This window comes from Muscardinus avellanarius, assembly GCF_963383645.1.
Source record: "Muscardinus avellanarius genome assembly, chromosome: 13".
In the NCBI taxonomy this organism is placed as follows: Eukaryota; Metazoa; Chordata; class Mammalia; order Rodentia; family Gliridae; genus Muscardinus; species Muscardinus avellanarius.
The window spans coordinates 5,409,493-5,428,617 of NC_137799.1; the positions used below are offsets into that span (position 1 = coordinate 5,409,493).

A 19,125-nucleotide genomic window follows, 5' to 3' on the forward strand; every position below is an offset into this window, starting at 1 on the left:
TTTTGGTACTGGTGCTTGAGCACAGGTGTTCTACTTCCAGGCTACACCTCCAGCCCTTTTTATTTTTTAATTTGAAACAGAGTCTCACTAGGTGCTAAGGCTGGCCTCAAACCTACAGTCCTCTTATTTCAGCCTCCCAAGCATTGGGGATTATAGGCCTGCATCAGGCTGTTTTGTTTTTAAATAAATGTGCACCTGTAATCTCAGTACTTGGGAAACTGGGACTCGAGGATCGTTGGTTCGAGGATGGTCTTAGCAAGTAGTGAAACTCTTGTCATCCAGTGAGATCCTGTTTCAAAATAAAAATAAAATTGGACTGAGGTTGTAGCTCAGAGTTAGAAGGCCCCAGGATTCCATTCTTGGTGCCACACACACAACAAAAAATAATGTGGCTTCAAATAAAAGCTTTCTCTTTCCTCTACTGACCCCTCCCAACCTGTTATCTGAGCAGTCCAGTACTTCTCTTCTGAATAAAAGTCCTCATAGGAAGCGCACAACAGGTATGTACTTCTCTTAGACTTGGGCGCTGGGACGCAGAGTGTACTCGGAGTCCTGGCAGCAGCTCCTCCTTCGGTTGGAGGCTGGTTCTTTCTGGCTCAGTTGCTCAGCGAAGGCTCAAAGGTCCATAGAATCTGCTCTTATCTCTGAGCTTCTGCAGGGCCTTTTCTAAGTGACCTGCAAGCCTTTGTTATTTGAGTTGTAGCTTTTTGCCCCAACTACATTATTGGTTTTAAAATCGCCCCCTGCCCCTGCCTGGCACTGCTTCCTGGTGCGACTCGGGCCTCCCGCTGGGGTGGCATTTGAGACACCCGGAGCTCACAGCCAGGGCCGCGGGCTGGGAGCCGCCACCACCAAGCCGCTGTTGCCGCAGCTCCCTGCTTCCAGACTGCGCAGAGCAGGGAGACGTGCCTCTGTCCAGCTGCTGGGTGTGGGCAGAGAAGGGTTCTTTTTGTCTCCATAAGAAAATTGCCCTGGGACTGGACATCCTCTGATCTCACTTTGCAGCTTCAGTCAGAGGGAGCCCCACACACCCAGTCTGTCTTCCTCATACTTAGAACCAGGCCTCATCCGAGGCATGTGAAGAAGTGACAGAGACGGCTGTACAGAGCGCCTCCCCTCGGCCAGGCAGGCCTTGTGGGAGCAGCGGGAGAGGGGGAAGGGGAGGAAGATAGCTGGATCCTGCTCCTTTGTTGAGCACTAGGAGGCCATTGAAGGCTTCTCTCTCTGTGATAATTTTCAATAGAAATAAAACGAACATGGAAATAAAACATTATGGCGGGGTGTGGTGGCGGACGCTTGTAATCCCAGCATTCGGGAGGCTGAGACTTGAGGATCGTGGTTCTCGGACAGCCTCAGCTACTTAGTGAGGCCCTCCGTAACTTAGTGAGACCAGTTTCAAAATAAAGAATAAAAAATAGGGCAGGGGATGTAACTTGAAGGTCAAATGCCCCTGAGTTCCATCCCCAGGCCAAGAAAGAAAGAAAGAAAGAAAGAAAGAAAGAAAGAAAGAAAGAAAGAAAGGGGGGGGCACGAGCATTATGTATTTAGGAAGGTATTTTTCTGGAGTATTGAAAGTCTTTTCGGTGAGCCAGTGATTGGTCTCATCTACGCCATTCTCCACTCGCACACAGTCCAGAGCCATCACTCTCTGGCTTTTCAACTTGTGCCTCAGGTTGAGTAAGTCTCCATTACCCTCAGCAGTTCTGCCTTGAGGAGGAGGCGTGGACCCTGGCCGGTTTGCTCATGGTCCACTCTCAGCGGGACCAGGCTGTCAGGAGCCACCGAGGCGTGCACGTCCAGGGCTCGCCTCCGTGTGGTGGCTGCGAGTCCAGGCAGGAAGCCCCGCCCCTCCGGCCTCGCCAGCCACACAGCGTGGGCGCTGGCAGGAGGGAAGGCGCTGCAGTCATGACGTGGTCTTGGAATTTGGGGGCACGCTCACACATGCGAGCCTGTCGTTCCAGGATTCTTTTGCCATTGTTCAGTAGTTGAGGTCACAGCTGCCTTTCTAGAAAGATGGTAATCTAATTTTAATCGCTGAGGGATAAGGAAGAATTGGGGGAATTTGCTCCTACGTCAGCAGATGCGAACGCGTAGACTTCTCTCATGATTTTGTCGCTTTTAGGAGGGAGCGTGACAGCGGGGCTCCGCATGGCCTTGGTCTGGCTGCAGGCTCTCGGGAAGGCTGCCTCCGCTCTCCAGGCAGCAGGTGCAGGGGACTGCGGCCCCCAACTGCTGTCCTCAGCCCCCACCCCCACCGGGCGGGCGCCGGTTCTCTCCTGTGATCTGTGCCCCTGGGCTCAGAAACCTCCCTGCTCCGAAGAAATTATGGCTGTTTTAGGAAACTTAGAAAATACAAGAAAATGAAAAGAAGATAAAGGGTGTTTTACGGCCATATTTTTTCCATTACATATATTCCTGGTTTTGTTTTGTTTCTAAAACATGTTCTACACCAGCATACCAGCTCAGGCTGTTTTTGCATTCAGGGTTTTATCATAGCACCTTTTTTCTTTCTTTCTCTGATGATACTGGGAATCAAACCCTTGGGGGTGCTCTACCTCTGAAGTACACACTTGGCACTTTTTATCTTTTTATTTTTGAAACAGGATCTTGCTAAGTGGCCAAGGCTGGTCTCAAACTAGGGATTCTCATGTCTCCGCCTCCCAAGTCCTGGGATTCTAGGCATGTGCCACTGTACCCAGCTATGACTTTATTCTTAATGGCCATCTCCTGGTTCCTTGATGGACCCTTTCATGATTTACTTAATACCTATTAGCAAATATTTAATTATGGGCTATTGATAATTTAAATTTTTTTCTGAGATAACAGTTCTTTGTGGCTGAGTTTTTGCACACATCCATGACATGTTCCTGGGGCAAAATTCTCATAGTGCAGATATTTAAGACTTCCCACATGTCCCAGTAAGTCATCCTCTGAGCAGTCATCTGCTCAAAATGATACTCCTCAACACCACCCCCCACCCCCACCCCCCGTCAGGAAGTTTCTCTTTTACTACCATCAGAGCTGAAGACTCCTGTGATTATGACCATGTTGTTTATGTTGATGGATTTTCTCCTTTATGTATTTTTTCGACGTGCTCATCTTCGTGTCTGTTTTTGTGCTTTCCGCTGCTCTGGGAAGAATGCCGCCTCTGCCTGACTCACGCGCGGCATATGTTAGAGTTTCTGTGGGGTCTTTAGTGTGGAGAGGCTTCGCAGCCCTGACTGAGGGGACTGTTCCTGTGCTGCCCACTTCCATCACTGCCTCCTCTCTGACTTTAGAAGCAACGTTCATAGCCCAGCACGATGCCACACACCTGTGATACCAGTACGTGGGAGGCTGAGACGGGAGGACCAGAGGCTCAAGGCCAGCCCCCGCTGCTTAGCAAGGCCCTTAACAACTTAATGAGACCCTGTTTCAAAAATAAAAGATAAAATAGGGCTGGGGGTATAGCTCAAGGTAGAATCCCCCTGGATTCAACGCCCAGTCCAGGAAGGAAGGAAGGAAGGAGAGGAAGAAAGAGAAATCCTGTTCATGCTGAAAGCCTGAAACCCCGAATCAGAAGTAGGGCCTGCAAGCACGTTCGCCAGCAGAGCAGGTCAAGACACCGTGCACCTTCACGCACAGCAGCATTGCGCAGCCGCAGGAGGGGCACCCCACCGGTGCCCCAAGGAGCAGGGCCGGCTGCACAGAGCAAGAGAGGGCCGGGGCCTAGGCGGGTCCATAGAGCCAGAGGATGGACATGAGGAGGGCCAGGACAATGAAAGGCCTAAAACTGACCGTGTTGATGGTCATTCAGCTGTGTGAATTCTATGTCCATACACCTTTCTTTGTCTTTCTTTTCTTTTCTTTTCTTTTTTAATGTGATCCTGGAGATTGAACCCAGGGGCATTTTCCCCCAGCCCTCTTTTTATTTTTTATTTTGAAACAGGGTCTTGCTAAGTTGCTGACAACCTCACTCTATTGCTAAGGCTGTCCTCGAACTTATAATCCTCCTGTCTCAGCCTCCCAAGTACTGGAATTACAGGTGTGTATCATCACGCCTAACCTTTTTGTTGTTGTTGTTGGCTTTTTTGGGTTTTTTCGGTACTAGGGATTGAACCCCAGGGACATTCTACCTACACCCTCGGGCCTGTTTTTGAAACAGGATCTCACTAAGTTGTAGAGGTAGTTGCAAATATGTCATCCTCCTGTCTCAACCTTCTAAGTGCTGGGATTTCTAGTGTGTCCCACCATGTCCTGCTTCCATAAGCCTTTTAAAAGAACAAGGTGGACACAAAAAATATGCACATTACTTGGTTCCATTTATATCATACTCTGAATAGACCAGAGTAATCTAAGATAGCAGAATCAAAAAGTAGTGGGGCTGTGAGGGGTGTCCCGCACCTGTAATCCCTGTAATCTCAACAACTTGGCGAGCCCCTGCTTCAAAAAGGTGCAGCGGGTAGGGTCTAGCTCAGAGGTAGAATGCGCCCGGGTTCGATCCCAGGACCACGCAAAACTGAGAAAGTAGAAGTGGGGTGGGTGGGCAAGGGCCCCTGAGCTGATGGCCTTTCTCTGTGTCCTGAGCGGTGCTCAGGTGGTGCGTGCAATCGGGAAAACTCATCAGATGCGTCCTCACTGAGAAAAACAGAGGCTTCCGTCTCTGCCATCTTCCCCTGTGATTTCAAAGTGATTTTCTTTTTTTCTTGGTCCTGTGTTAATGATTGTAAAGCCATTTCCCTGCTGAGTATTAGAATCTCACTTCCCTGCCCATTGACGGAGATGGCAGCCAGTCCTTGGGCTCTAGCCGCCAACACCCTAAGGCCAGCTCACTTGGGGAAATCGGAGCAGAGGCTACGTCCTTACAGGGCCTCTCTGAGCACCAGTGTGATGGCTCCAGAGAACTAGACGGGTAGTTCTCTCCCGCAAGCTGGCTGGGGAAGCAGTGCTAAGCAGTCATTTTGAGACAGTGGGTTTGCCATTTCCCTTTCCAAGAGGAAGAAGTGTCTGCATTTGAAGCCTCTCGACCTGCAGTGAAGGTGTCTGGGGCAGACAGGGGACGTTTGGGAAGTCTCGAGCTTATCTACGGCAAATAACCCTCGTATGTGGGCTGCGTGAGGATGTGGGGGCGCAAAAGCAAGACTTGCAGCGTGCGCCGGAGGCTCCCTGCCTCTGGGGAGAGCTCAGGGGTCCTTGCCTCTCTCTGTGTGCAGGAGCTGGTCAGGCTGACCATCGAGAAGCAGGGGCGGCCGTCCCCAACAAGCCCAGTGAAGCCCAGCTCCCCGGCCGGCCAGCCAGACGGGTACGTGGTGAGCAGCCCTCCGGCAGCGCGTTCACGCGGTGGGGGCCCACATGTGTTCTGGGTGAGTGAGGACCTGTTACTCTGCTGTGTGCGTCGTTCACATAAGCTTTGCAGAGCGGCCTCGCCTGTCCCAAGGTGGGTGTCCCGAGTGGCCGTGTCTGGAGATGCTGCAGACCCGGTGACCTTTACCGAGCAACTTCCCTCCATGCTTACAGCCCCCGAGACACTGGTCGTGGGATTTGCCTGGAGAGTGCTTTGGGTTTCTAATATTTTCTAATATTCAATCAAAAGAGTAAACTGACGATGATGCCTTGCGTTAAATTGTACTACCTAGAGCTGGGCGTGGTGGGCACGCTTGGCATCCCCACGCTTGGGGGACGGAGACAGGAGGATCGTGCAGGCTCGAAGCCAGCCTCAGCTGGTTTAAGAGACCCTGTTTCCAAATAAAATATAAAATAGGTCTGGGGGTATAGCCCGGAGGTAGAAGGCCCCTGGATTCCATCCCCAGAACCACACACACAAAAAATAAAACAAAATAAATTGTGCTACCTACAAACCCCTGGGGACGACACGAGGCATTAATTTGTAGCCTTGTAGGGCACGTTTAGAGTCTGTTTTCAGGTGATGAAACAGATGCAGCTCCGGGAGGGGGGCGGCTCTGGTAGTTGGTCAATGCCCAGGGCTCCCGCACCTCAGCCCCAGGGCCTGAGTGTGTCCTGTAGCCCGCTGTAACCTCGAGTCCTTCCATCTCCAGCCAGCCTGAGCTGCCCCTGACAGACCGAGAGATGGAGATTCTAAACAAGACAACAGGGATGCCACCATCAACGGAGCTGCTCCCAGACTCCTCGGAGGAAGAGGTCGCGCCCCCCAAGCCTCCTCTACCTGGCATTCGGGTGGTCGACAACAGGTACATCATGGGGAGGGTGGGGAGCCAGGCTCTGGCTCCTCTGATGCTCTGGGGTTTGGCCCTGCGTACGAGGGGTGTCTCTGAGGGCCTGGGGGTCCCTGCCCAGGGCCCTGCACATGCCCCGAACTGTCCTTACGGCTTGCATTTGGGCCTCAGCCAGGTGAAACCTGGTGTGACTTACTGTGAAAAGAAGGAATTCTGACTTTTGTTCTTTTGGTATATATTTTGGCAAGAGGGGAGCAGGTGGAAGTTTAAGTGTGAAAATTGGGTGTGGAGAGTGATAGTGAGAGAGCCCGCCCACATCCTATGCCCTATCATTCTTGGGGGGGCAACAGTTTCCAAGGTTTGAACCCTGGAAACTGTTGTTCGTGCCAGGCAAGCACTGAGCCACACCCCTGCCCATTTTATTTCACTTTGAAACAAGGTCTCACTAAGTTGGCCTTGAACACGCCATCCTCCTGCCTCAGCCCCCTAGGTAGCTGGGATTGCGGGCGTTCACCACCGTGTTCTGGAGCACTCTGATTTATGGTGTCTGGTTTGCCTGGATGTTTTGCTCTCTTTCAGCCCACCAGCTTTGCCACCCAAGAAAAGACAGTCAGCTCCATCCCCCACCCGAGTGGCCGTGGTGGCGCCCATGAGTCGAGCCACCAGTGGCTCCAGTTTACCTGTTGGAATTAATAGGCAGGTAATGTGGCCCTGCTCCCTGTAGGGAAGATGGGAGGTGGGTCCTCCCGCCTGCCGTGAGTCACATCAAGAGGCGCGGGCAGGGGCAGAACCTGTGTCCTCCCTCCAAGACGCGGTAGAAGCTCTGGAGCGGGGCTGGAGCCACAGGTGCTTCCTGGCAACGGCCCTGTCCACACCCTCGAGCCCGCGGGGCTTCTGGTCTCTGTGTCACTCGGCGGCTTCTCTTCTGCCTGTGTACTGCTTGCATTGTCCTTGGTCTCGGCCACCTTTCTCAGAGATGACCTGACTCACTTTCCCCTCCAAGGACTTCGACGTCGACTGCTACGCACAGAGGCGCCTGTCGGGAGGCAGCCACTCGTACGGTGGGGAGTCTCCCCGCCTCTCCCCCTGCAGCAGCATCGGCAAGCTCAGCAAGTCAGACGAGCAGCTGTCCTCTCTGGACAGGGACAGTGGGCAGTGCTCCCGGAACACAAGCTGTGAAACACTAGGTGAGCCGGGGCAGCCTCCTGTCTCCTCCTTCTTTGGTGGCTTCTTGGGGTCATACCATCCTGGGCTTGAGTCCCAACTAGTGCCAGTCAACGGCTCGTTGACCCTGGCCATGGAAAAAGTCACTTAAATGCAGGCCTCCTCTGCAAAGCGAGTCTAACATTCACCTCTGGAGGCAGGCATTCCTGCCTGGAATAACAGCATGAAATCGCACGCAGCGCTCAGGTGGTCATCATCCCTGCGGCTAAGCCATCAGCAGTAACTCCAGCCTCTTCCATCTGTGCCTAGAAGAAGGGCAAGCCCTGACAGTACCTGGCAGAGGGCGAGGTGGCAAGCGGGCTTGCTGACCCGAGTTGGCAGCCTGGTCTGGCAGGGGCTAGAAGGCATTAGGCCATGTGTGTCCCGTGAACTGGCTATTTTCACTTCTAAGAATGTGTCCAAAGAGCATAATCTGATGTATAGCAAGATTCTGACCGCAGTACATTGACCTCCGCGTTGTTAGAAGTGGTGATGATCTTGAAACACTGAGAAGGTCCTGCTGAGAAAGCTGACGGATGTTAGGACCTTCATCTGGTGGAATAATCTGTAGCTATTAAAAATCACTTATGCTAGATTGGTTAATGAAAAAATCTAAGACCATTTACATAGTTTTTTTTTTTTTTCTCAGCTGGCTTTAAAAATAAAAAAAGGAATGCTAGAGGGAAAGAAACTTTTAAGAAATTATATCAAAATGTAAACAAAGAGCCGGGCGTGGTGATGGCACGTTCGTACTCCCAGCACTTGGGAGGCTGAGATAGGAGGATCGCAGTTTGAGGACAGCCTCAGCTACTTAGTGAGGCTCTTTGTAAGTCAGTGAGACCCTGTTTCAAAATAAAGAATAAAAAACAGGGCCGGGGGTGTAGCTCGGCAGTAGAATGCCCCTGGGCTCCACCCGCAGTACTGAAAAAATGTGTGTATAAATGAAGATGACGGGTTCTGAGATTACGGTATTCTTTATTTTCATGATAGTTTGTCATGTTTGAGTTAGAGATTCAAAAGATTATAGGAAAGGGCCAAGGGAATAGCTCAGTGATAGAGCATTGCCTAGCACATGTGCAGTCCTGGGCTGAATCCTCAGCACCAGCCCAAAATACATGTAAGTGTAGGAAAGCACAAAGAGTAGAAGAGCCGTATCCCAGCTGTTTGACAGGCAGGGAGCAGAGGGAAGACTACCAGGTAAAGCGAGAGCTCGCATAGGTGAGACTGAGACACACCTTACTCCCTCGGCGAAGCAAGACCAGGCGAGGCAAGAAGGGCGGGTCTGTTGCTTGGCGGGGCCTGGCAGCTAACAGGCATTTTTCCTCCTGTGATTGCAGATCACTATGACCCTGACTACGAATTCCTCCAGCAAGACCTCTCCAATGCAGACCAGATACCTCAGCAAGCGGCCTGTAGCCTTAGCCCATTGCCCGAGTCCTTGGGGGAGTCTGGGTCTGGGTCTCCATTCCTTAGCCATCCTTTCCAGCCACCTCTCGGCAGCTGCACCCAGTCTGAGGGACCCACGGCCCTGGGGCAGCAGACAGACCTGCCACCTGCCCTGCCCGAGAAGAAGCGCAGGAGCGCAGCCTCCCAGACCACGGACAGCTCTGGCTGCCGGGTGTCCTACGAGCGCCACCCCTCGCAGTACGACAACATCTCTGAGGACGAGCTGCAGAACCCAGCCCCGGTCCAGTCCATCCCCTGCACGCCGTTTGCTGCTGTCCTCCCTTTTCAGCAAGGAGGCTCCTCCGCCCCTGTTGAGTTTGTGGGTGATTTCACAGCTCCTGAATCCACGGGTGACCCAGAGAAGCCACCTCCTCTCCCGGAGAAGAAAAACAAACACAGTAAGCTTTTGCTGGGCTCTCGTCAGGAAGTGCATTTGTGACCTGAAATAGTGGTGTGTTTTGCTTAGTTTAAGCATTAGACTGAAATAAAACCAGTAGCTTCTTTATTTTATAAGAGATAGGGCCACAGGTGCACACACGTGGACATTCCGGGAGCCTGGTGCTATCATCCCTGATGGCTGTCCTTTAAAGCCCGTCAAGCTGGCCTCTCCCTCGCAGTCTCTGAAGCCTCAGCCCTTGTCAGGTGGCGGTCAGTTGCCGTCTGGCTGCACACGGTGACGAGGGGGCACGAGTGCCAAGGCACACGGGACGGGCTGCAGCAGCGTCTGCGTACTCGGAGGGAATGTAGGTGTAAACAGAACTGTCCAGCTCCCAGAGTGGCTTCTGAGGCCCCCTGTGTAGACAGGCATCCCGGGTGCACACCGTCCTCGGCTTGCAGACACAGCGGACAGCACAGGCACAGAGCCGCCTGGAGCTGAGGCTGCCTGGGAGGGGCTGAGAAAGCCTCCACCAGATGTCCTCACGGGTGGTGCTAGCGTGCTCTGAAGGGTGGGTCTGCAGCACTGCGTCTGCATTTGGAAATTTCCTACTGTAAATTGCCGTAGAATGACTAAGTAGCGTCTCTCCAGAAATCTGTGTTCTCCCAGCTCCCTTTACGGCTCCACCTCACAGAGGGCCGTCCACTGCCCCAGCTTCTTGACCTTGCAGAGGGCTGGCCATCCGCTGCCACCATTGCAGTGTGTGTGGCCACGTCAGCCCCACAGCCCCTCATTCCCTGGACTCAGTTGAAGCAGCCGGCAGAGGACACCCACAGACTAGAAACGACCTCTGTTCCAGACTCCCAGGCCAGAGTGCCCACTCTGAGAAGGGAGGGCCTGGCGTGGTCCTACAGGACCCTCCAGGGCCAGCTGGCAGCTTTGGAGGGGAGGTCGCGAGGGTGGAGCCTTCCTCCCTGCGGGCTCCCTGCAGCGTGTCGCCCAGCTTGTTGCTGGCCTCAGTGGGGAGGTCCCCAGCTGGAGGGAGAGCCGGCTCTGTGGGCCCATGATGTCACTTCCATCTGTCACATACGCTCACTCCCTAGAAATCAGGGCCTTGGTGGGGATGCACATCCGTGCCAGGAATGTTCCCCTCTGGGCTTCTCCTTCAGTACGGGAGGGGCATTTAAAGAGACACTGGGCCAGGCACTGTAGCCCATGCCTGCAATCCTAGTACTTGGGAGGCTGAGACAGGATGATCCTAGGTTTGAGGCCAGCCTGGGCAACTTAGCAAGACCCTGTCTTAAAATAAAAAATTAAAAGAGCTGGGGGGGTAACTCAGAGATAGAATCCCCTGCGTTCAATCCTCAGTACCATCAAAAGAGAGACAGACAGACAGAGACACACACACACACACACCCACACACACACACACACACACACCCCTTGGCCTCTCCCTCCACCACCTTGCCCAAGCAGCTTGCCATTTCCAGCCCACCCCCTTTCCTCTCCTCAGAGTCCTGGAACTCAGGTGCAGGACAGGATTGCAGCCATGCCAACTGCAGCATCCACGCGCCACTGCCTGGCCAGGAAGCCTCCCCTTCCAGCCCTTGGGACCAGTGTGGGCGGCACCTATGGAGCAGGAAGTGGAGAAGGGTGGCCATTGCTCCTGTCAGCCCAAGTGGCTGAAAAGATCTGCCCGTGGAAAGAGGCACTGCCCAGGGCCTGTCCTGTGTGTCTGCATGGATAGCTGCAGACCTAGCAGAGCCATGGGTCCAGGCGCGCTGTGCTCTGTCAAGCGGAAGCTCCTCAGGCCGGCCTGGCACGGCAGGCACTGCCAGCTTCATGGAGATGAAGGGGCTGGAGCTCAGGGTAGCTAAGCTGCTGTCCAGATTGCCTACGAGGACCTGGAGCCAGGATCCATGGTGGAACAGGTTCTGTGCCTTCCCAGCCTGAGCAGGAAAGAATCGGCCCACCTTCCTTGAGACCCCATCCTCAGTCGTGACCCCGTGCAGGGGTGGTCTTTTCTGTGCTCTCTTGAAAGAGTTCCAAACCTGAGGTTCCCCAGTACCCTCTGCTCCCTGCAAAGCCCTGGAGAGCTCCAGCCTGTGACACTGGGAAATGCCTCACAGAGTTGCTTTGGGAAAACGAGGTCAGCACGCCCTCGGCTCTGGCAGCTGCTAGCTAAGGTCACACACACAACAGTCCCAAAGTCATGGTGTGTCCTCGTCCAGCGGGGGCTCCTCACATCACAAAGGGCCTGGCCGCCTCACTCGGCACATTAGGCCCATGGGCCCCTGGTGCCAGGGAAGCCCCTGATCACAGTCCCAGTGCCCAGCGGGGCCCAGCCGCAGAGCCTGCCTGCGCTGCCAGCAACTCCACGTCTGAGCTGTCACTGGCTGTTTAGGGAAGGGCCTGTCTGGGCCTCCTGTTCCGGGAGGGTGGGCACCACTGCTGCCCCTCTGGGCGTCTCTAGAACTCGCAGTGCAGGACCTCGTGTTGGGAGTTCTAGAGACCTGAAGCGACTGCAGCTTGATGGGCCTTCGGGCGGAGCTGGCTGCGTGGTTCCGCAGGGAGCAGCCGGTCCGTGGCCCCCTTCCAGGCTCGCACCTGATCTTAATGTGGCTCTTCCGAGTTCTGCAGTGGCCCCGGGTCACCTCCCTTCACTTTCTGTGGGGACCTATTTCCCGACTGCTGCACTCTGCCCATGTCTGTCACCTGAGTGTTAGCCCCTCGGGGTAGAGGGTCCGTCCTCTAGCCTGCTGTAGTCCTACCACCCGTGTGGGGCCTCACCTGAATGGCCGGAGCTCAGTGAACACCGAGTGAATGCAGGGCGGCCGCAGACAGCTCTGCTCACATTGTTCCTGACAGGGGTACGCAGGCGAGAGGAAGGCTGTGGGGAGCCCCAAGTCCAGTGGGCACACCTAGAGCCACACATGCAGACCCCTCAGGGTGTTCAGCACCTCGAAGGGTGGTGCCGCCAGGGCAGCGCAGAGGGCCGGGGTGGGGGTGCGGTGAGCAGCCCTGCCTAGCTCAGGAGCCCCACAGAGGGCTGTTGCTGAGTGTGGCTGGAAACCCCCGAGCTGTTCAGGGAGGAAATATGGTACCCCACGTGCTTTCTTTTAATAGACGTTACATCTTTTTAGAGAAGCTGGAGGTTCACAGCAACAGTGAGTGGAAAGCACAGAAATTTCCCTTTTCCCCAAACCCCACACACGCGCAGGCTCCCCTGTCCCCCTGCCCCACACATGCTCAGCATCCCTGCTGTCTGTACCCCTTCCCAAGCCGGCCTCTTTTTTTTTTTTTTTTTTTGCGGTACTGGGGTTCCTGGAAGCCCTTCTCTCTCCGGGCTACACTCCCAGACCTATTTTATATTTTTTATTTGGAAACAGGGTCTCTTAGGCCAGCGAGGCCGGCTCCAAACCAGCGCGATCCTCCTGTCTCCGCCTCCCAAGCGCGGGGATTACAAGCGTGCGCCACCATGCCTGGCGCAAGCCAGCCTTTTTGACCCCACACACGTGCAGGCTCCCCTGTCCCCCTGCCCCCACACACGCTCAGCATCCCCGCTGTCTGTACCCCTTCCCAAGCCGGCCTTTTTTTCCCCCAGGTACTAGAGATTGAACCCATTCTACCTCTGAGTTATACCTCCAGCCCTATTTTTATTTCGAAACAGGGTCTCACTAAGTTGCTGAGAGTCTAACTACTTGCTAAAGCTGTCCTTGAACCTGCAATCCTGCTCTCTCAGCTCCCAGGGACTGGAATTACAGGTGTGCCCTCCCATCCCCGGCCAAATGGGGCATTTTGTTACAATAGAGGGAGCTGCGCTGACATGCCACCGTCGCCGAGAGCCTTCTGTGTACAGGAGCGTTCTCCCTGGGTGTTAAAGGTTCTGTGCATTTGGACAAATGCGAGTCTGCCCTCAGAGTATCGCCCAGGGCAGTGTCGCCACCTGAAGCCCCTTGCTCCTGCCCTCCCCCAGGGTGGGCTCTCAGCGGGGCACCTGCCCCGGGAGAGGTGCCAGGGTCACACTCTGTCTTGCAGTGCTGGCCTACATGCAGCTGCTGGAGGACTACTCGGAGCCGCAGCCCTCCACGTTCTACCAGACGCCACAGAAGGAGCACGTCTACCAGCAGAAAAACAAGCTGCTCATGGAGGTGTACGGCTTCGGCGACGCCTTCAGCGGCGGGGACCCCGTGCAGGAGCTCGCCCCGCCGCCCGCTCTGCCCCCCAAGCAGCGGCAGCTGGTAAGCAGCCCCGCCTCGCCTCAGGCGGGCGGAGTGCCAGAGCACCCACCTCCTGGCCTGGGCCTGCAGGGGCTGCGTCCCCCATGGGCACCTCCCCTTCCTCCCGGTACTCACAGGCTGCGTCTCCACTCGCTGGGGTCGTGGGCTCTTCTTTTCCAGAGCAGTTTGTGCAGCTGGGACAGGCTTGTGCTCAGAATATTTGCTTTCTCTGCTGACTGTCTCTAATATTTTTTCTTTCTTCTTTGGCTCCAACAAAGATCTCCCAGGAAAGAGACGCAGTCTCAGAGCACAGGGCGTGGTGTGTATGTGACCATCTGTGGACGTGGTTTCCATACTGGGCCTAATTATATGGAGTGGCTTACATCCCAGCCCTTGGCCAGGGATGGCCCCGTAAGAGCAAACTCTGCTGGTGCAGGACAGCTTTAAACAGAGCTGCTTTATAGCGCACACACAGCACCCGTCCTCCTCTGACACACCTCTGTGGGGAGCGCCTCGTGGGGAGCAGCTGCCCCGGCGGGCACTGGGCAGACCAGCGGACCTGTTGGTGCCTCCAGCCTCTCCCTTTACTCAGCTGACAAGCCCAGTGGGCTCTCGCCAGGCTGTGGGATCCAGCCTTGGTCCAGCCACACTCTCCAGGAGGGACGTCTCGGCTCACTCAGAGCTGCGAGTGCCCTGGCTCCTGCACTGGCCCGTCTGGTAGTTTTCAAACCAGAGGGGAGTGGTGTGGCAAGCTGGGCCATCTTCTGTCTGTCGCTACCAGACATGAAGGTGCCGCCTGGTTGCTCCTTTTAGCCCCCTGAGGCTTGGCCTGGGCCCTGGGTCCTGAGCTATCTGGCCTTCAGTGGGCCCTGGCTGACCAAGCCAAGGACTGCAGCCAGCCAGCCCTGCTGGAGACGGCCTTGGCGAGCAGAGGAAGGGCTGCGCGTGGCTGGGAGTCCTGGATCCCAGAGCTGCCGCTCACCAGCTCTGTCACAAGTGCTGTGTTCAGGTCTCCATCTTCCTCTGCCCCGCCCACCCATCAACACCACACTAGATCTAAATTGCCTTCACAGAGGCTTCTTCACCACGGAAACCGCTGCCTGGCCTAGGGACCCCAACCCAAATGTGCTCGAAGCCATTGCAGAGCCAGTTTCCATCGGAAGATCAGATCGGTCCTGTGTTGCCTCTTGTCAGCCTTGGGCGTTGGCCATGCTGAGGAGCCCATACGCTCCGAATGCTTGGAGGCAGAGCCCCAAGGAGCCTGTGGGACCAGAGCCCCTCCAAGGGAACACCCAGCCTGCTACACCCAGCCAGCAGCATGGGCCCTGGAGAGGCCAGGCAGGCATGGGAGGGTTCATGTGTTTCTACACAGTCTTCTCCATGGTCCTGGCAACCCTGGTGTAGGTAAACTGAGGCTGGGAATTAGACTTGCCTAGTCAAAGATCTAGAGCCCAAGCCAGGCATGGTGGTGCACACCTGTAATCTCAGTATTTGGGAGGCTGAGATAGGAGGATCGTGGGTTCAAGGCCTGCCTCGGCAACTTCGCGAGGCCCATAGCAACTTAGCAAGACCCTACTTCAAAATGAAAACTAGGGCTGAGGATGAAGCTTGGAAGTAGATCCCTGGGCTCAATCCCTAGTACCACAAAAAAAATAAAAAAAATAAAAAATTATGTAGAGCCCAGCTCTAATGAAGATCAGGACTCCGTGCAATGGCCGTGTGGCTGCCGGTCACGGCCTGTGCCCAGCGCAGGAGGAGCTACGTACATCCTGTGAACAAGAGTGATGGTGGCCAGCCATGCCCTGGTCAGCGCCATTCCGAGCACTTCACCATGCCAGCTCAGTGACTCTCCCACAGCCCCGCACAGGAGGCGCCAGGGTTGGCCCCGTTTTCCACATGGGAAACGGAAGGCGCCGAGATCTTCAGGGAACACCCAGGGCTCCAGGTGGTCAGTGGCAGAGTCCACATTCCAACCCAGGTGTCCTGGCCCGTTGAGCTCTGCCAGGCTAAAGACACGGGTCTGCCCCCTGCAGAGGAGCTCCAGCCGGCCTGAGCCGCTCTGCAGCTGAGCTGAGTGCATCGTAAGGAAGCTCAGGGGTCCCCTCGCTCAGGCGCTCTTTGGTGGGACTTGGTCCCGGACGCGCCAGGTGGCCCTCCTGCAGCATCGCTGAGCAGGGCTGGGTAGCAGCGCCTTGGCCCTGGCCCACATGCTGACATTCTCTGCTTTCTCCCTCCTCCCTGCCTCTCGCCCTCTGCCCAGCAGGCCTCCTATGCTGCTTCCTCCTTCTCTGTCTCCTACTGTGTCCAGCAAACTAAAGTGGCCTTCACCCCCGAGGACGGCAGTGCCGCTCAGGGCCTCAGTGTGTCCGTGTCTAACTCCTTTCTCAGCCGGCACAGCAGCTTGCCTGTGCCCTCGGTGAGTCGCTCCCTGCCGGTCTTTACTTGCAGCCGTGTGAGCAGCCTGTGCCTCTCGGGCATGCTCGTCGCTGGCCCTGCCTTGTGCGTGCGTGCATGCATGCGTGCGTGGGAGAGGGCGTGCCAGGCTGCTTCTCTGTGGCCTCCAGGACTGACTGTCCAGGCGGGGTGGGCAGGGCAGGAGTAGGGAGGGAGCAACCACGCAAAGGACGGAGCCCCCTCGGCCTCTTGTTCTGCCCTCCGTGGGGCCTGGGTTTAAAAGGGGCTGTCCTCGCTCCTCACGAGCACAGCGAGGCTGAAGGGGAGAGCAGCGTTCCCAGGTGCATGAGAGTGAGCTTGAGGCCACGGCAGTTAGCTGCTGCTGCATAACAAGCCACCCGAGGCTCTGGCTCCACACAGCCTCACGCTCGGCACGCGTGGGCAGGCTAGGAGGAGGGCTGTGGGACCTCTCTGGGGCCTTAGCTGGCAGTCCTGCTTACTCATCTGTCGTCTGCATGAAGCTGGCCTGGGCTTGTTCTCATGGCAGCTGGCAGGGCTCCCAGGAGACAAGTGGGCGTGTGCGAGGCACCCTGAGGCCTAAGCTGGAGCAGCGTGCCCAGTCACTCAGAGCAACCACAGGCCTCCCATTGCCGGGCGCGGGGAGGAGATCCACACAGCACCGTGCCACAGGCGCAGGTGGACACGGGGGCACAGCCATCTTCATAGACAGGTCACTGCAGAAGGCAGGGAGGTATAGCCATCACTGGAGTCTGCATGTTCCCGAGAGCCTGGACAGCCACCATTCCCCGTGACCTGCTCGGATGAGCCCTGAGCAGCGGGAGAGAACGGCGCAGGTTCCGTGGTCGGTTTGGCCTCGAGTGGCTGGCCTCTCCTCCTGGCCTCGCCTGCTCTGCAGTGTGTGGTTGAGAGGACTCAGCAGCACCGAAGGTACACTGTAGTGAGTTTAGGGGGTGTGTTATGCTGATCTGAGCTCTGGGCTCTGGGCTCATTCTATTTCTAGTTCTATACTCAAGAGTGGAGCAAGTGCCAGGCATGGTGGCACATACCTGTAATCCGGTTCTTGGGAGGCTTGAGACAGGAGGATTGCAGGTTCGAGGCCAGCCTCAGCAAGTAGTGAGACTCATCAACCTGGCGACCCCGTTTCCAAATAAGAAAATCCGGCTGGGGGTATAACTCGGAGGTAGGATGCTCCCGAGTCAGTTGCCAGTGCCACAAGGTTAAAAGAATGGCGTTTGCCACCCACCCGCCCTCTGTAAACGATGGCCTTGAAGGGGTGGCCTGAAAGACTTGCCGAGGAAGACTTGCCGGAGCCCAGGTTCCTGGTCTGACTTGGGTGTCCATCTGTGCCCAGCGTTGCAGTCCGATGCAGGCTGGCATTGCCTGCAGCGAAGGCCCGGACTGTATCCTTTGATCCAGTGCCGAGGCCTAACCCTTCAGACTCTCGGCAGCCCGGCATGCCGGAAAGGCCAACCATTGCCCCGCCGCCTCACAGACGCTCCCAGCTCCTGCAAGGCCCCTGGCTCGCTCCTCCCACACGTCCCGAAAACCTGGCTCCGGCAGTTCCTCTGGCTCTTGATTTCTCCCCGCCGTGAACAGAAAGGGCGCATTATCCTAGGAGTTCCTACCATGTCCCTCTGAGCAGTGGGAGGGTCGAGGACTGAATGGACTGGACTGTGGGCGTTGAAGCAAGCACGAGGATATCCTGATCACGTTAGGGCATCGGTGTGTCACAGCTCGCCCGGGACGGAGACCGTCATAGGGCGTCTCGTGTCTATAATCCTGTATCCAGCACCTTTCCAGGAGGAAGCTGGGGGTGAGCTAGCACCACTTTATTTCATTAAAAGGGAAATGCCGCCAGGCGTGGTGGCGCGCGCTTGTCATCCCCGCGCTCGGGAGGCGGAGACAGGAGGATCGCGCAGGTTCGAAGCCAGCCTCAGCCACTGAGTGAGGCTTTCAGCAACTTAGTGAGACCCTGTTTCCAAATAAAATATAAAATAGGTCTGGGAGTATAGCCCAGAGGTTGGAAGCCTCTGGGTACCACCCCCCAGTACCACCAAAAAAATAAAAATATAAAAGGGAAATGCCTTAAGAACTATTGGTAAATGTTTCTAGCATTCGACATCTGATAGCTGAAACCCCAGAGAAGTGATTCAGTGTAATACACACACTTCCCAAAGTCTCTGTTAAATCCTGAGTGCAGACCTGGGGCTTCTGATTACTGTCAGAGCAGCCCCTTATTCCAGAATTTCCCAGTCTGTGTTGCTGGGCCTGTGTTGTTGGTCCAGCTTGGAATTCAGGACGGTGCCCTGGGAATGTAGCAATTTTCCAACCTGAGAACACCTCGCATAGTTCTAAACTGAAGTGGGTCTGAAGAAGTATCCCCTCCACTCCCCCAAGACCCCGGGGATGAGGCTAACTCAGCAGACAGGATGTCTCCTGGCAGGAGGGACGGAGGTGGAGGCCCCATGCCCAAGAGAGGCTTGCAGTTCAGTGGCAGAGTGAGGAGGCAGCTTGGGGTAAGGTGAGGAGCGTCTCCGGAGTAAGCTTGGGCGTGTGGGGGTGCTGGTTTTAGGGAGGTAAAGGGCAGCCAGAGCCCTCCTGGACAGTGACGTGAGCACCCGGCAGAGGCAGTGACGGGAGCCAGCTCCCACCATCTCCTCGTGCGCTGCCTGCTGGCGGAGCTCCCCTCGCTGGCCTGGCCCCTAGGCCCAGGCCGGCCTCTCTCCTGGCTCCGAGCCTGCAGGTTGGTCCCCAGTGGCTGCAGTTTCTGCTCCCCGTTCTCTTCCCAGCCTGCAGGGGTACCACACCCCACGTGGTGTCAGCGCCGGCTCACAGGTTCCCTCTCTCCTGACATGAGCAGTCGTCCTGGGCAACCCACGCAGCACTGACAGCCATCCACTCCCATGACCAGACCCAGAGAGAGGAGCTCCAGAGAACCAGGGGGAGGCCAGAGGCCAGGAGGGCAGCAAGCGGGCACAGCCTCCACAGAGGCCCCTTGCCACGGGCCCGCCAGCTCTCCCTGCTGGACGCCCCCAGTGGCTCTCTGCTCTCATGCCCCCCTGCTGCCTGCCACATTCTCGCTGCTGCCCAGCCCCACCTTCTGCCCCATGCCCCGGCCAGCTTCTTTGTGTGGCCATCCTCTGTTCTAGAACTTTTGAGTTTGGTCCATATTCTCTTTGACCTTGACCAAGGTGTCATTGTCAAGATGCTCAGTGACCCTGAGGGTCACTAGTGCCCCCCAGGCACTGCAGTGCAGTTGGAAAAGTCTCCTTTCTCTTCCCAGACGTCTTCC

General features: G+C 56.0%; 1 protein-coding gene across 1 annotated transcript in view; it reads left to right on the forward strand.

Moving 5' to 3' along the window:
• Positions 1-19,125, forward strand: part of RAPGEF1 (Rap guanine nucleotide exchange factor 1) — a gene marked incomplete at both ends in the record, with an annotated part of 125,295 nt that overhangs the window by 81,226 nt on the left and 24,944 nt on the right. The window contains 7 exons of the mRNA XM_080708867.1: positions 5,193-5,281; positions 6,036-6,188; positions 6,753-6,873; positions 7,177-7,360; positions 8,714-9,220; positions 13,237-13,439; positions 15,679-15,834. Coding sequence (XP_080564993.1) covers positions 5,193-5,281; positions 6,036-6,188; positions 6,753-6,873; positions 7,177-7,360; positions 8,714-9,220; positions 13,237-13,439; positions 15,679-15,834 — 1,413 coding nt within the window. The remainder of the gene's footprint in view (positions 1-5,192; positions 5,282-6,035; positions 6,189-6,752; positions 6,874-7,176; positions 7,361-8,713; positions 9,221-13,236; positions 13,440-15,678; positions 15,835-19,125) is intronic.